This window comes from Chamaea fasciata, unplaced genomic scaffold (assembly GCF_029207755.1).
Source record: "Chamaea fasciata isolate MVZ Bird 193981 ecotype frontalis unplaced genomic scaffold, bChaFas1.0.hap1 SCAF_2, whole genome shotgun sequence".
NCBI lineage: Eukaryota > Metazoa > Chordata > Aves > Passeriformes > Sylviidae > Chamaea > Chamaea fasciata.
In genome coordinates, this window is record NW_027094087.1 from 1,705,479 (window position 1) to 1,723,385 (window position 17,907).

The 17,907-nt window shown below is 43.3% G+C and overlaps 1 protein-coding gene across 14 annotated transcripts in view; it reads right to left on the bottom strand.

The window, feature by feature from the left end:
- LOC136303963 (chromatin assembly factor 1 subunit A-like) overlaps window positions 1-17,907 on the bottom strand; it is a 220,802-nt gene that overhangs the window by 50,919 nt on the left and 151,976 nt on the right. For 10 of the 14 annotated variants that reach the window (XR_010724331.1, XR_010724333.1, XR_010724340.1 and 7 more), the window contains one exon: window positions 2,506-2,764. Coding sequence is in view for 1 of the 14 variants with exons in the window: in XM_066207638.1 (XP_066063735.1) it covers window positions 2,506-2,510 (5 nt within the window). In the remaining 13 variants the exon portion in view is untranslated. The remainder of the gene's footprint in view (window positions 1-2,505; window positions 2,765-17,907) is intronic. The other 4 variants (XR_010724328.1, XR_010724341.1, XR_010724336.1 and 1 more) reach the window with 3 other exon arrangements.

The window sequence follows — 17,907 nt, forward strand, 5'->3', positions numbered from 1 at the left end:
TGTTAGGCTGACGGTCCAAGGAGCAGGGAAATAACCTCAAATAGCGCACGCATCACACCCTTCATAAAAATATCACAGCACGCTGTAAAATTAAATTAGACTCCTTGTTTTGCCCACAGATCAAACACACCACAAAGGCAGAGGAATGCAGGGGATTTTTGCTCCGCTACCCTGCAAAAAGAACTTCAACACCAACTCCCAAAACTTCCTCAAAGGCTTGTGGCTAATCCCTGCTGGTCTCCGGTCCTCTTTAATAAGCCCGAAAAAAAATTATGTGGTCACAGCCAGTACAAGTTAAGCTGGTGTTTTCTGCGGTGTAACCATCCAAGGGGAATTTGTTTGTACCAGTTTTTCCTCTCCAAGGTGAGAAATCATGAAATGGCAGCATAAAACATGTGATTGAAAAGCTGCTGGGTTTGAAGGAGTGACCTAAAAGGGGACAAGACAGCACAGTGGATGACCAGTAGCTTAATCTCAAGAATCACAGCCACTTTGAGGAGAACATTTAGGCAATCATAATTTTCTCCAGAGTTTCGGTCACAGGAGAAGGGCACTAACTCTGGCCAAAAAAAAGCTTTTTTTTTTTGGGGGGGGTTGTTTTTCTACAAGAACATTTAAAAGATTACGTTCAACGCTTCAGTTTACACTGAGAAACAGAAAAGCCACTGGGTGCAAGGATAAACAGGATTAAAACCATGAATCAATCATATTTCAGAGGCTGTCACTATGGGGAAGGCATTGGTTACTCCTTAGCGACTGCCCCTATTCAAACACTGATGCCAATCCAACATTTACACTCCTATTTTTGTTCATAGACTTGAAATGCATTTTTGTGCCTGGTATATACTCCGGCACACCCCTGCCAGGGAGGTAAAGAAGGCAGGAACTGTGGTGTAGCCCTAACCAGGAGCTCTGCACACCGAAATCCCTGCCAACCCTCACCCGACATCTCGCCCACCTTTTCTTGGAAGGAGCTTTTATACCCTCAGAGGCCTCAGCTCCGCTCCTGGGGGCCAGTTTTGGGAGCCGTAACGTGAGAAAGACATAAAGGTTTTAGGAAGAGTCCCAAGAAGCGCCATGAGGACGGTGCAGGGCCTGGAGAGGAAGCCTTGTGAGGAGTGGGGTGAGGGCACTTGGCTTGGTCAGCCTGGAGGAGGATGAGGGGAGACCTCGTTGTGCTCTTCATCATCCTCGTGAGGGGAAGAGGAGGGGCAGGCACTGCTCTCTGCTCTCTGGGACAGTGACAGGACGCAGGGAAGGGCTGGAGCTGTGCCAGGGCAGGTTCATGTTGGATGTCAGAGGGTGCAGGGCACAGCCCCGGAGCTCCAGGAGAGCTTGGACAGCGCTGCCAGGGTGGGATTGTTGGGGGGTCTGTGCAGGGCCAGCAGCTGGAATTGATGGTCCCTGGGGTTCCTTCCACCTCAGCACACTCTAGGAATCTCCTCTTTGCTCTTAGCAGGGAACTTGGAGAAGGTGCTGTGCACCCATTGCATCCATTCCTACCTTCTTCTTCTTCTTTTTTTTTTTTTTTTTTTTTTTTGTTAGACCCCAAGCATGAAGTTTACTCAGAATAAATATTAAAAGGTTGACTGAAAAGCAAAAAGCCTCAGCTTTCATTTTAGTAGGGAACCTTGTCATTTTCTCCTGACTTCTTTTCACTGGAATAAAGGAGGAAGAAACCAGAAGGAAGAAAAGGAAAAAGATTTTTCTTTTGCTCAACTGGATGACTCCTTCCACTATCCCAGCTTGCTCCAAGCCCCGTCCAACTGCGCCTTGGACACTTCCAGGGATCCAGGGGCAGCCACAGCTTCTCTGGGCACCCTGGGCCAGGGCTCACCACCCTCACAGGGAACAATTCCATCCTCATATAAAAATTCTAAACCTACTTTTTTTCACTTTGAAGCCATTTCACTTCATCTCCTTGTATATCAAAAATACCCACAGCGAGTGAAGCAAAGTGAGTGTGCTGAACAAGTGATTTCAAAGTAACTGATGCAGAGAAACAACTCTGTTGTCCAGTACAGCATCTGGTCAATAAAACGGCAGCAGCTCCCACGCAATTATTAAATCAACATATTGATGCCTTTCGGCCCTACTGCATCTTGTCTAATTAGGCAAGATGCAGATGATGATTATAAAATATGGAATCGATTATGTCATGGCCTGTTTAATCTGGTTATTACCCAGCGAACCAGAGTTTTGTGAAATCCATCCAGGATTCAGACGGCTTTTTCACATGAGCTCAGAGCTATTTTACTGTTGCGAGCAGGCCACTTAATTCCCAGGGAAGGGAGTGGTCTGGAAAGCAACATGGAAAGGAGCCTTTCCCTTTTGGGGAGCCAGTGGTCATACTCCCCTAATAAAAAGCAACCTGTAGCTGTGGTGGAAAAGACATTTACTGAGACAAAGCTGCTGGAGTAAGAAAGTACAAGAAGCGTTGCTCAGCATGAATTTTGACCTGGGAATTTCAGTTTAGCGTAAAAAGGACAAGAGCTCTCTTTTTACCTCATGAAAAGAACTCGCCGTTCGCAAGTCAGCTTCACCAACTGGGCTCCTGTGTGTCAGCACAAAGCTTCCATGGGGGCCATCTCAGCACAGGAAAAAACACCTGAAGGGAGATAAACAGGACCAGAGATGTGGCTGGAGATCCATATTTCTATTGCCAGCTGTCTTTCAAGGATATTCATATGAAAATTATTTTTCTTGCTTTGTACGTTTGTTTCTTGTTCAAGAAGCACCACTGATGTGAGAGGGATGGCTGTGCCTAAAATTAAAACACAAATCAGAAATGTTGCTTCAGTTAAGGTTAAAACTACACAGAAATCAAGAGAATATAGAAGGAAAACCCCTCATTTTGACTATAGTGAATATTGCACAAAAACCACCATCTACTGAATCAAAGTGTTGTCACTGTTCATGTCAGCCCAATCATGAGGAAACACCTGATATTTCTCTCAGCAAAGGGTTAAGATGTATCAATATTAAAGGGAAAAAAGTAGATAGGAAAGTTTAAAAAAATCTATTATGAAAATACTAAATCACCACAAGAAAGAAAAGTACTGTGGGTACTGTATTCTATCTGGTTACAATCACTTAACCAGAGAAACAGAGATGCAAAATATCAGATTAGAAGAGTTCTTTGCCCTGATTCCAGAAAAGTCAAGTTGAAGAACTAAAAAACCTAACCCAGATCATCGCTTTATCATTTTAAATAAATCACATTAATGATTTTATCTTTTAAAGGCTATGGATATGATACTTTCTCTTTTCCCCTTTTCATTTGGAAGAGCTGATTTAGCAAATTCTCATTTTTCTTTCTTAGGTTTGCAGGATTAATTTTAAGTATACACTAAAATATTTTGCTACATTAGGCTTACACATGGTAGTACTTTTAGCAAATTATTGAAGGAAAAACAAAGAAGGAGCTTCCAAGACACGGCTTGAGCAATCCCAATAAAGGCAGAGCTCGTTGCTGGAAAGCTGAAAGCTTAAATTTTTGGAGGGGAGGGACTCATAAAGGAAGAGCATCAGTGATAAGGAATTCGGCTCCTCAGAGAATTAATGTTAATAATTATAAGTGCTGCCAATACGCAAACAGCCTGGTGGAATTTGTCAGGTTCTGTCCTATCAGCAGATGCAATCTCCTGCGAAAGATTAACTCCACCTATTCATCATAAGTAGCTGAGCCATAAATTAGATAGCACAGAAGGGAACTGCAATAAATTGTTCAGAACCCGAGTTGTATTTTGGAGAAGATCCATTGTCTCGTCCCAACAGTAGAAACACACTTTGGCAGGCCAGTGCTTTATACGTTCGTGGCTAGTCCCTGTCAGAATGTCCTTCCTTCCTACCTCTACCACTGCAATTTAAAAAAAGGGCATTAAAATTAAAATTATTTATTTTTTCCTTGCTTGACACTGTCCATAAAGAAGGAAAAGGCGACATTTTGTGTTTCTTGGTTGGTGTCTTCGGATTGTTTTCCCAAGCCTGACTTTAGTGAAAACATCCCAAGCCACAGGGCCAGCGAGTTGGATGAATTCATCCCTGTACCTTCTGGCCCTATAAAACCCCACAAAACACTCCCCAGCTCAGAAAAAGGCATTTTTCCAGGGAAGTCTCAAAGTTATTAAGCAAAGCTTTCCCTGCCTGTGAGTTGGACTCTGCCCTGCCAAGCACTGGGAAGAGAAATTCTCCTTTGCCCTGGGGCCAGGTCAGGTTGCTGGGCCAGACTCGATGTTTCTCTTCCCTTCAGGAGAGCCTGGGATGCCCGGGAGCTTCCAGGGGGATGGATCCCTTCCCATCCCTGCTGTCCTCTCAGAGGGGAGGGAGGGGTCCTCTGCTCCAGCCTTTGCATACAAGGACCGGGCTGAACAGGTTGGCAAGAGAGCAATTCCAATGTTCCTTTCAAAACTTTTGGGGTTTGCCTGCACAGAAAACCGTCCACAAAATATGTTCATGCGTCAGTTCACAATTAATTAAAAAAAGCTGGGTCCACTGATCATGATCTGGGTTTAGAGAACATTGAAAACAGAACTGCCAATTGTTTTGCGCGGAGATAGGTAGCAGAGGAAGTACCTAATGCTTATTTCTGTCCATTTTAGTCTGTTGAAGGTGGGTAGCAGGCCCTGAGGGTAAAATGATACACAGACCCATTTTCTTGTAGGGGATGTTCATCAGGGTCATTTCATACAATCATGGAATGGTTTGGGGTGGAAGGGATCTTAAATCATCCAGTTCCACCCCTGCCATGGGCAGGGACACCTTCCACTGTCCCAGGCTGCTCCAAGCCCTGTCCAGCCTGGCCTTGGACATTTCCAGGGATCCAGGGGCAGCCACAGAAATAAACTCTCCCACTCTATTTCTCTCATCCCATAACAAATTACAGGTAGGAACCTGAAACAAGCGTGAGAATCAAAGCTCCAACATATAAAACACCACAGAGTTGGGAGTCCCGTCCTAATCCAGCGGATGCGTCAGGAAGTGGATGCACGAGCTGTTCATGTGTAGGGAAGACTGGAATCACTGCTCTGGGCATCCCAAAGCCTGGTAAAGTTTCACACAGCCACTAGAGCTCGTGTGGACACTGGGTAAATCATCCTCCACAGCTCAGAGCCCTTCAGTGCTGCCCAAAGACATGCACGAGCCTTTGCTCAGTATTTAAAGATTATCAGATGGGCATGGAGAAAGGATTTGGGGCACTGGAATGCACCTCCTTGATCTCCTAAGCTCCGTGGTAAGCCAGCTGTGAAGGACTTGTTTAACCAGATCCTCATTATTTCATTGACTGCAGGGAGGAGAAAACAAAATTCCTTAATACCACCAGGAGTTAATTAGCAGCATCTATATCACTACTTGCCACCAGAAACTCCTGCACGGTCCCCATTTCCAACCCTGCACCTCACCCAGCCTCACCAGGAATTCCTATTTTATTTCCGGAAATATTCCACGCTTCATATGGGCTGCAGTGAAAGTAAACAACAGTTGAGTGAGAGGGTGTGGTGGAGCATCCAAAAGTCTCAGGGTACCTCGTTTAGTGATAGACAGTGAGGGATTTAAAGATCCAAGGGTTGATTCCAGGTTAGTGCAGCCTCCAGCAGGGAAGAGTTCCGTGGCTGCAGCATCCCCCACTCCATGAGTGCTGTACAAGGAAAAGGAACGCTCTCCTTTGCCACCACTGATGATTTTTTTTTGCTGTAAAACTTCCCCTATCTTGACAGGCGGAGGTGGATATCTGTCAGTCACCCCGTGTGCGCCTCAGGATCTCAGAGATAACCTTTTGAGATTAGGCTGAAACATTCTGAAACCACCTTTGAGCTCAGAAGTTTTACCTTGCTCGCCAAATGGCGAAGACTTCCTTAGTTCCCTGCATTTTCCTGTCTTCCTTGTCCTGCTATCCTCTCCTATTGGAACAGCTCATCTGACTGAAGTGATTTTCTAATTCTGTTCCTCGGGTTTGCAGCCCCTGGAGGAAGGAACATTTTGGTCCTCCTTAATTATCTCCTCCACGTTCTGGGTACGTGGGGAAAAGCCCACCTAAAGGTGCACAGGAGGAACTGCAGAGGCTGAAGAGCAACTTTCAGGTTTTATATCTGCAGGTCTCTAATGAAATATTAATAAAGCGACTGGGCTGACAAGCAAAAGAAGGGAAATGCTCTTTGGTGTGCCCCAGCCTAGCTGACAACACTGAAATCACAGCATATGTTTTCTCTCTTCTTAAAGACTGCAGATTATTACAGGCAGGCTTTATTGTGGTCTATAATTTTGGTTTTCTACCTCTGACGATGCCAAAGAGCATTTTTTGTTTTGTTCAGGCAGCAATCAAGAATGGTATGTTATCAAGCCACAGTGCTGTGACCTTTGGATTTAAAGAGAAGATTCCAGCTACTTGGAGCCAACACATATATTAAATTCTAAGGTTCGAGGAAGGGGGGAAAACCAGAGGACAAAGTTTTTAAGATGTCTTGCAAGCCTGGAGCTCAGTTCTTCATTTCTCTTCAAGATTTATCGATTTTGGTGCATGACTACAGATTTTACAAGGATGTTACACAAAGGGCATTCCATTTATTTTGGTCGGCAGCCAGACAGTTAAATTTCTAAACAGCTGTCTGGGACTGGATGAACACATGGACTCAAGATGTCTTCAAATAAAAAGAAATAACGACTTGAGTGCTGTTTCTTCCAGTATAGGTGTGGTATAAAGAAACAATTAGAATATTCTTCACAGTCATGTGCATGGGGAAGAAATATAAAGGTTCTGAAAGAGAATATTAAGTCCTACCTTCAGGACAATGAAATGCACCAGGTTACTAATTAATTTCCTTCCTGGGACAACACTTAACAAGGCTGAGAACTTTCATACAACACACTTGATCAGTTGTTTATAATAAACAACAACAAGAAAAACTCAACAGTGTAAAACAGATCTTTGATTCTTACGTGTATTGTGTAATCTTTCTGCTTTTTTCAACCCATTTCTTAACTGCAATAAAAGACAAAATTATCATCTGTATTTCTCTGTCTCTCAAAATACAGTGCGTTAATTTAACTGCATTAAGTTGTTATCTCATTAATTAAGATATATGGAATTCTGGTTTTTGTTGTTGTTGTCTTCCTTGGAAGTAATACAACCAGGAAGTATTGCTTGCATCACTGTGTGGCCTCCCTTTAATCATATCCTGACAGCACTGAAGGTGAATGGGGCACTGAAAATTATCAAGCTATCAGAAAACAATGAGAAATTGAAAAGGAATAGAGATCTCTGCACGTTTTTTACGCTGAATAATACCTGGTCCACAACAAGGGCAGCCTGGGATGGGCTGAGAGAGTTATTGAACAAGGTTTCTTGGGATAGGATGGATGCACACAGTTGGCGTCTCTCTAACTTCTGCCATCTCTGTTGTGCCAGTACAATAATTTGTTTGGGGTTTTTTTGAGCAGGAGGCAAGGAGGGGGTAGATTGGACTTTATTTCAGTCAGATTAGTCTCCCATTCCATCTCCCTGTGTACACGCAGAAGTATTTGCCGCAGAATAATCAAAGGGATAATGCAGGAAGGAATACGTGGCTAGAAAAGAGGGAGATTGCTTCCACAGAACTCCAGGAACCACAAAACCAATCAGGTCACTACAGGCTTTACAGAATCCAGTACCAATACTTCTAATTTGGACTAGAAGAGGAGCAGCGTTACAATTAAAACCCAACAAACCCCAAACTTCAAAGGAAATCTAATCTGAGTATGGCTGAGTGCACATCCCTGTGGAGCTTGACAGCCACCACCTCGATTACAATCAGATGCTTCTGAGGAATGAACCAAAGCTTTCCCCTTTCGAACAGCAGATCCAGAATCCTCTGGTTCTTGCTGTAGAGAATACAGGGAGAGGCACCTCCCAAAGGCTGCTCTGAAGGACCTAAGGCACTGAACAAGTCGCATTGCAGAGCTCCTCACAGAACACCCCAGGCTTTAAGACACGTTCTACATTATGCACGGGGCTCAAACCAAACCAGACTGCAAATTCAAAACGAGGATAAAATGCCCTGAGGAGCATTGAGCATCCCTTTTTTCCCCCCAAGAACAGCTCAGTGACTGAGGGGCAGGGGCATGCCAGGAGAGATAGGAAGGTAACTCACTCAAGGTGATGCCGATTTTTACAAGTACAGTAAAGTTTAGGCAGTTTCCTGATCCTTTCTGGCTTAAACATGTTTTTGAAGTACTCCTGTGTGGGTTGCAAGATCTGCTGTGGATCCCTGTGCTGGCTGTTGGGACCAGCCACTGAAGAAAGGTTTCCCTTAGTGCCAATTGTGAAAGGGGTTTGGGGAAATGTGATTATCAAAGAGCATTTATCGGGTCTCTCTGCGGATTCCCTCCTAATGAGATCAGATTTTCAGATGTGAGGTGAGCTTTAGCCCCTATTCTTATCTGATCTGAATTTAAGACTGAGATCCGTGCATGTGAAACTTAAATGCTGGGAAATTAAAATACAGCTGCCTGTATTGCAATCACAGAACTGCACAGAGAAATGTTTTCATTAATTCCTGATCTGCCTGTTTTGACAGCAGCTTAGTTGTCTGATAACGGCAACGAGACAAATTAAATCCTGCTGCAGGCAGTGCACAGACCACATTACTCAAAAAGAGAAATTAGAAACTGTTGAACATCTGTTATTACTGTGAATTTAATCGGTAGAACAACTTCATTATTTTACTTCGCATATTTAACTTTATTATTGAGGAAAAAGAGAGCGTCTTTGTGGTTAGAACATGGTTTTCTGGGGTAAAAAAAAAATCTGATATTTATTCTCCTATTTACCATTGATTCCAGAGTGACTTTCTACAAATAAATTAGTCTGTTTGTACCTCAGCTATCCCATCGGCAAAATGGGAATACTATTAATGGGAATACTATTACTCCTCTCTTCATGAGGTGCTGGGAATATTAATTAGTTTCAAGTACGCCTCACTGGGAAGTGGCAAAAATTACTTCCCAGTATAGAAAATACTCAGTTCCATTTTGTAGCTGAGAATTATTGTGATTTCAACCCACCCAAGGGTACCAATCAGAAAATGAAACTATTTTAAAAGGAGAGACTTTCCAGAGATGTAAAGGAAAACAAATAAGACATAAATATGAGAGAGGGAATACAAAAAAGTAAAATTTAAAATTGGACTTGTGTGCAGTTGTAACATGAAGGGAGGTGTTCAGTCTTGATGGAGGGTACGAATCAGCTGTGCCTCTTCTAACTGACATTTTTTAGGATGGGCTTGGTATGATTAAACCCAGCTATATCTCAGCTGTTACACGTGGTACAGATACGGTGTAGAGACAGTAAACGCCAATAAATGGCAATCTGCATTGCAAGATGGGAAATGATGCTGATGACTTGCAGAAGTAAAGGCCATGACTTAATCAGAATTCCAGCAGGCATATTTAAAAAACAACCCATCAAGTAGAAAGTGCAATGATGATACACAGGATTTTATACGTCATTTAAGGAAAGCAGCAAACACTATTGCCCAAGACAGAACTATTCATGGATAAAACGACTCTCTAGAGATTTCCCACGAATTTGCATTATTGAGTGTATCCTGTCTTTCCCAAAATCCTGTGGAATATTATCTAGGAATTCCAAATGACCACCAGCAGGAGAGCACAGGAGCACAGGTGATAACCCTTTCTGGAACAAACCACGGTCTGTAATGGATGGGCCAAGCACCGTGATGAGTCTCCAGTGTTTGGAGGTTTTAATGCTGCTTTCAAAAGGAGTGGGGACACCGACAATGAGCTCCTTGTTTGCCATGAATTAACCACCCTCTCCCCCAGCCTTTCCTATTTGTCAAGATGTAGACATGAATCAAACTCTGGAGGTGTAATAAAGAGCTGGTAACTCTTTCTTCCTTCCTCCCCCCCGCCCCCAAGCTCGCCTTTCTTCTCAGAGATCCTCAGAACTTGAGTTAAAGAAGTTCTGTACGAGCAGATCATGTGGCAGTGAATGATGAGATGTCACAAAGTGCTCCTTTATTCGCCACCTCAGCCACTTGCAGGGAGACCTGAATTACATCCTCTGCCCCAGAAAGGCCCGGATACCTTCCGTTCCTGCCTGAGCACGGAATGAAGTGAAATAAAATGAAATAAATGCTTCCTGAACAGCACTTTTACTGTCCCTATAAGCACATTCACCATCTGAAAACTCCATAATCATTTCCACCGTATCTCCCTCAATCTCTCTGCTCTCTGTGAAGTTGTTTTGCCACGTCAGGTCACAGTGATCGTCCCTTTTCAATAGCTGCACTCACTGTTTTCCTTTTCATGAGATTTTAATGAGTCTGGCGATTATTTGTCCATTCCCAAGAGTGAGAGCCGATCTGAAGCAAAATCAGAGGGAAAAGACCCACCATTTCAGGAAGATTGAAAAGCTTTTCCAGCCTCGTGCCTGATGTATTAGCTGATAAATCACCACAACCTGCTACAGGCAAGAAGGCAGAGGTGTAGAAAAGCATTATTTGTGCAGCATGCTGCCTTTGTGGAAAGGATACCACCTTCTAGGGTCTGGGACAGTTATTCTGACACAAGTTGCCCTTCTAGCAAATGATGGAGATGCCAAGCATAGCTCCTTTTTCTATCCACTGAAAAAGTGACTGTACACCTTAAAGAAACAATGCTCAGGCAGTTAAGTAATTTTTATATTTAATTTCTCACTTTGGTTCTTCAGGAATTACAAACTACATTCCTCCAGTGACTGACTTCTACCCTTAGCCGTATGTTTGACTCTTTGCACAACAAAATTTTGCATCTTCTTAACTGGTGCCTGTGTCCAGGAGTGTTTTCACCTGACCTCCAGCTTTAAAATTATCCTGCCATGGGCAGGGACACCTTCCACTATCCCAGGGTGCTCCAAGCCCTGTCCAGCCTGGCCTTGGACACTTCCAAGGATCCAGGGGCAGCCACAGCTTCTGTGGGCACCCTGAGGGCTCCCCACTCTCCCAGGGAACAATTCTTTCCCAATATCCCACCTAAACTGTCACTATTTAAATTCAAATATTATGAAAACTTCTCTGACCATTCATTTAAGAGGTGAGAATGGGTAAAGAAATATCAGCTGATACCGTGAGCTAAATTTCAAATATTAGGATTAGTTAATCCTTTTTATAGAAACTTCTGGGAAGAACATCCACTAGAAAGTTTAAGAAATTGGTGATGACAATAAATGTCACCACATGGAAACAAAGAGGAAACAATAAAATTTCAATAGAAATTCTTTCTAATGTAGACTCCAGGCATCCAGTGGTTGCCACATCAAAGCTATAGAATCAGCTTTGCTTAAATAAAATTTCTTTGGCAGAACCAGGAAACTGCTTCTTGCCTTCCTAAAATGGAAGCATTTCACGCTCATCTTCCTTTCAGGAGGCATTTTCTGTGTGTTTGTCCAAGTTCTTTGCAGTTCTGGTTAACTATAGTCACCTATTTCATGTCACAGCACATAATAAGATATTCCTCCCTCAGACTTTCTGCACACCCTCCTCTGAATCCAATCAGTTTTAACATCATTAACTCCCAAAGAGATTTAGTACAGCAGCAAGTTATATAAAGGAGCAGTTGATTGTTAAAGATGACAGACAAGCAGTGATTCTATATAAAAACCTGGTTAATTGGTTAATTACAATAAGATAGGGGTGTATCATCCATAGCTACCCATCACTCAAAGACGTTTTAGCTGTGGCATCAACTTCAAATTACAATGAACCCTATTTTCAACCCCGTGCAATGAATTCAGCATTGAAACAGAACAGGAGCATCTGGGCACTTCCAAAATACCAATAAATCATCCCAACTGCATGGTCAAAGAATAGCACTGCCTCAGAGAAAAAAAATATGTATTTTTTCCCTTTGCTGGAATGCTGCAGAATCCGTTTTTCACAAGCAGCCCTCAAACTAAGTGCACGCCATTCGGAGCTCCTCTGAGCGATTCCAACTTGAACCCAGTTAACTGCAGTTCACCTCTTGGAAGAAAGCTGCTCTTTTGCCTCGGATGTCTTTGCCATGAATCACAGGTGGATACTCACAGCCACTATTTGTTTCGAAAGCAGAGAACGTTTCTCTGCTGAGCTCCATGTGAAGCGGTTCAAATATTCTCCAACATGAGCTATGTGTAAGTTAATTTGCTACTGCAAGCCAGACCTAAATTAGGAGCTGCAGGAAACCTTGTGCTCTACAGGATTGGCCAAAGAAATCAGTTTAAACACAACAAGACTTACTCGAAGTTTCCCCTTCTTTTTTCTCGTGATGTGTTACAAAATTAAAAGCTCATTAACAGGGACAAACCTTGTATAGCGCGGGCCCGGATGCTTGTGCTCAGCTTTTGTAATTACAAACTAAAGAGGATTCCTACCGAATACCTTCAGATAAAAACATGAAGAGAGAAAAGTCTCTGTAGAGGAGACAGGAAAGAGGAGCAACATTACTGAAGTACTAAAAAACAGCCCCAGGCATCCCCAAGAATCGACTGATTTTTAATCCTGAGGGCAATGAATCCCTGAGAAGAATTTTCCTAAGGGCAAACTTGGTTTTGTGTTCCTTGGAGTGCTAAGATGAAGATAAAATTCTGCAGGACATGCTGTAACTCATCCAACAGTTATGGGCTGAACACACTGTAAAGTTCACATGGAGAGAGTTTCAATTTTTTCTTTTTCATCAAAAGTCACATTTTTCGGCCTTGCTAGCCTTAGCATTTATGTTGTTTTTTAAAAAAATTGTCTTTAAAAGGTCCCAAGTGTCCAAAGCAAATTTTTGGAGGCAATTTTATGAAAGTTCCTTTGTTCTGCTTTCTGACAAAGCCCTTACAACCAAAAGGAAATCTGGCTGTGTTCTGCAGTCCAGTTTACAATTGAGGAAGATTACCTGATTATTAAGAAACCAGGAGCCTCCACAACTGAACTGCTGGGGGGCATTTGGATCACTTGGAGTCATTGCTTATTAATCAGTGAAAAGGTTGGAGGTTCTGCGGCGGTGTTTTTCTTGCCGGTTTTTTGGGGGTTTTAAATTATTTTTTTAAGCCTTATGAGGGACAAGAAGTCTAAAACCTGCAACTGCCCTAATCTTTCCTAAAGTTTATTTGCGTTGAAATCCCTTGCTTTTGCACTGCTGCCCATATACAGCCAAGCTTATTGACCTTCTTATCTCCATGTTTTTCATGAAATTATCATGAAGAAATCTAAGAAGAGTAGAAGTTCTGGCCCATTTGGATTCTGTTCCCAGAAAAACAAAATAAAAAAGGTAGCAATGTGTGTTAGACATTTTTCAGTAGCCTTTTCCTTGTGAGATGTTTGTATCTCTGTCACAGTATTCATTTTTTTTTTTTTTTCCCTCTGTCTTTCCAGAAATCAAAACAAATACACCTGGGATGGAAAAACTTGTGTATAAATACAGGAAAAAGGGATACCCCTTGGCAGTTCATGAGGAAGGTCAGACTGAGGCTAAATAAACAGGATACTTCTCTCTCCCACTCAAATAATGAATTCCTAAGTGTTTCATGCCTTAATCAAATTAAGGAACGAATTCTGTATTAGTCCCTGAACACCCAATTCCAGAAAGTCTCATTTCTCCTGGTTCTCACCAGTTCATCCAGCTCATGCACCACAAATCACACCACCCTTCTTGGAAGTTCTTTTCAGTGTTTTTCCTCATGGCATTTAGCTTTCAAAATCTGTTTCCTCAATTACCAAACCAATGTGAATCACAGCTCTTTTTTTTCTTTTTTCTTTTTTTTCTTTAAAAAAAACCCCCAAACCAGTAATCTTCCCATCCTCTCGGTTGAAGCAGGGAGGAAGAAACTTTTTATATGTGAGCTTTATCTTGACCCAGGGGTTTCTGGTTTTTGGCATTCCTGTTGCGTCCACCTTTCCACCGAGGGGCAGGAAATGAGGGAGAGAGCAGCTGCCTTCTCAAACACACTGACTCCAACCAAAACCTCCCTCTTGGGGATTTCAGTTCCCTTAAACCAGGATGATTCAGGAGCAAATTTTGCACTGAGTCAAACTTTTCTCGTCCAATTGGCGGCAAAGTCACAGCTGTGCTGCTGTTTCAGGTGTGTCCTGCAGTGCAGGCCACCTCTTATGATCCACACTCCTTGCACTTTCCTTATTCCTTATTATTCCTTATTCCTAATTATTCCTTACTCCTTATTTATTGTGCTCAGGGAAGCTCTGGAGTTCCAGCTCTGACAAGGCACAACTTTAATTACGAGTTTAGTCATATTCTCAAAACTGAATTCTAAAAAACTCTCAATTTTGGCCCGTTATCTTTAGCCAAATGGATCCAATTTTTTGTTGTTGTTGTTTTTTTAGAATCGTAAAATTATTAAGGTTGGAAAAGACCTCAAAGATCACTGAGTCCAACCTGCATTGTATGAAGGATATAAATATTAGTAATACAAGGAAAGTCATACCTAAGAAGGGGAAAAACAGATTTTCAGAAGATGCTTTTTATTAAAAAACTTTGCTCAGTTTCCTCCTTTGACCGTGCTACATACACTGACATCCTGCACTCCAATTTTTGGTTTGATGCATGCTAAACCTCGAGGTCCTGAGAGCCTGAAAACTGGAAAGCCAAATGATTTACTGACATGATTTTAGTTCATTCCTTAGGTCAGTTCATGGTGTTCCTGGCTTTCCTCTGGCTTTTCTGCCTGGATGTGCAGAGTTCAAATCCATGACAGGCCCCATTTAATAACTTGCATCTGCCTGCCTTTGCTAGCCTAGAAAATGATTGCTCCGGTTCGCCTGATGACCTCGCTGCTCTCAACCACTCAAAACACCCTTAGTATTTTGTTTATCACAATAAAGAGCAGCACTACACTGAGCATGGCGTGTTGTTGGGAATTCTGGAGTCCGCTTTTCTGCCATGATCTACGTGGGGGCTGGCAACTTGCAAAAAGTTGCTTAGAAAACTGCAGAACTCCCATCTGGAGTCCGGCTAAATTAACCTCCTTGGTCAAACCCTCACCTTCAGTTAATCAATAGCTCTATGAACAGATTAAACTCCTGAAATGAGCAACTCAGGGAAAAGAAAGACATTTGGAGATAGCAGGGGAAGATAGGAAGCGTTGCTGTCACGTGCTTAATCGTGGAGGATTTGGGAGAAAATACGGCAAGGAGATCACAGGCTGCACAATTACAGGAAACAGAAAAGCAAGGGCATCTCTCACAGCGATTAGAACCAATGGGACTCATCCATCACTGCATTTTCCCCCAAATTTAAGGGCTTGCACATGCAGAGCTGAAATTACTTGGGGGCATCTCAGCTCTATTATCCTACTTAAGACATAAAAAGATGTTTTCCTGACTTGTTAACAGCCATGACTTTGCTGTCTGTCCCGCTGGTCTGATAGAAAAAGTCCCGTGATCCAGGCAAAGCTGCCAGAGGAACCACTACCTGAAAACGGAGCTGCTCCTCCTTCCCTTCGTCTGATGGCACTCTCAGGCTTTTCGGAGCATGTTTGTTTTATTCCTCTGCTTTGCCTCCTAAATCAACAGCCTGGAAGCAGACGCTGTTTTCCCTTTCTGACATCTCGTGTTTTCCATGTACTCAGAGAGAGGCAAACAGCTCAGGGCTGGGGAGTGCTGACACACAGCGATTGCTCAACGGGGACACTTTTGATGTGGAGGGAATTGGCTTTTTAAGGCGGTGGGAGAAAAGACGCTGCAAATACCACTGGTGCTGGCTGGGATTTCTGGGGTTGGACACCTCCTGGCCGCTGCTGACACCATCAAAGCTGCTGAGACCCAGCAGTCACCAGCAGTAATCAAAGAGAGGTCGGAGTTTAATAATGCAGGACACTTTTGCAGACAGTGTCAGATACAGGCTTTCAAAAGAACATTAATCTGATTTTCCCTGTCTGACAGAGCACCCTTGCCCCTCTCCCTCGACCAGCTGAGGAAAACATCGAAATGAGGGGAACTGAAATTCTGCTGTCAGCTGAAACACATCAGTGACTGACGTGACACCGAAATGGCTGCAAACATAGTCTGAGATATTTTGCAGACATGGCCGCAAATGATAATTTCATTTACATCATGGAAGGCTTCTTAGTGATGTATAGTTACCTTGAAACATGTCTTCTACTGTAATTTTAAAAACTATCTCTTCTTTTTTCTAACTGTGACACCTGCAGGATTCCTTGATGTTTGACTTGGCCCCCTGAGCGTTCACCCTGAGCTGTTGATGCAAACTCTTAAAATACTAGGAGTGGACTGTAAAAATAGGAATCCAAATTGTTCTGGGTAGGCCTCAGCTCCCTCCTGCACACTTCCACTGCTCCTCTGGCTTTGGCAGAGCTGGAGGTTGTCAGCAGCAGTGAGGGATTTTCTGTGTTTCGAAGGGGATCCATTGTTTGCATGCAGGGTGAGGCCAGTCTGCAAAAGTTCTCGTTAAATGGGAGAGGAAACGTTCGCCTGCCAGGCAAAGGTAAAGGGATGGTGTTGGGTTGCACCCATAGCTTTCATTTTAAGTTGGTTTTACTCCGTTGCACACCTCAGATTTTGGTGTGCAAGGGAGGGCTGTCAAATGTGCTAATTGTGTGTTCTGCCAGCTGCAGGAATGGCTGAGCTCTGGATGAGCTCCCACCAGGAACACCCAGAGCTGTGAGGAGGGAACCCTGGGGGTTTGAGAAGCAGCATTTCACTTCTGAAGTGAAATCATCACAGAACGGAATCCTGGTTTGGGTTGGAAGGGGCCTTACAGCTCATCTCATCTCATTCTAATCCCCCTCCCATGGCAGGGACACCTTCCACTATCCCAGGGTGCTCTAAACCCCGACCAGGCTGGCTCTGGACACTTCCAGGGATCCAGGGGCAGCCGCAGCTTCTCTGGGCACCCTGTGCCAGGGCCCCACCACCCTCACAGCCTCCTCAGAAGCTGGCAGGGCCACACCTTGACTTTTCAGACTTAAAACCCACGAGGTGATGCTTCAACTAAAGAAAGACAACACCAGCTCTGGGAGTTGTTCCTTCCATCTTCCATTCCTCCACATGGGCTAAGTAGTGTTCGGCCTCCTGCCTTTAAAGACATCAAAATATCCCTAATACATCTTTTAAAAGGTTTCAGGATCAAAGACAAGTCAAATCCAATGTGGTTTAGCGCTTGTGAAACTCTGGAACATCTTTAGGGTTCACAAAGCTTGTTTTAACTTGCAAAACCTTTTCCCTTTAATTAAACCCCGTATTTCCCAGCCAGGGTGATTCAGTTTCACATTCAGCTGAAGTGAGAGAGTGCTGTGTTTTCACATAATCTAAAACACACACGGCAGAATGGGAACAGAAAACTGGATGCTAAAAGTCTCCAGACATAAACCAGCAAATTGCTCATTAGCAAACAAGCAAAAAAGCATCTAAAAAGGCAGAACAAGACTCGACTACTCTTGCAACAGAATCACGAAGCAGAAGTGTGATGTCATTAACTTGCTTCAATAAGCAGACTTGCCATTTAGGGTGCTGATGTTCAACCAGAGGAAACCAACACAGAATTTTACAGACCCATGTAAGTTCATGCCGGCTGGAAGCCTCTCCTAAAAAACCCTGGGTCAATTTCTGGAATTTTTATTTTTTGGGAGGAGGCAAATGAAGAGATGTCAGAGGAGATAATAAAAAGAAAGGAAATTAAGGGATCAACATCCAAAGCTAAACAGGTAACGGCACACTTAACTTACACAGAACTGAACTGCAGCCACGTGATAAATTAAGAAAAAGGGAAAATCTACTCAGAATATTCTTAGCCAGAGATGTGAGCAGTTGTGGCATCCTGTCCTGTGGTGCCCTCCAAGAACTGAAACAGCAGCTGCTTGATGACATCCCGGCTGCACTTGGAAATTCCCCCTTGGAGCATCATTCCATGGACCTCACACTTGACTCTGCCTGACTT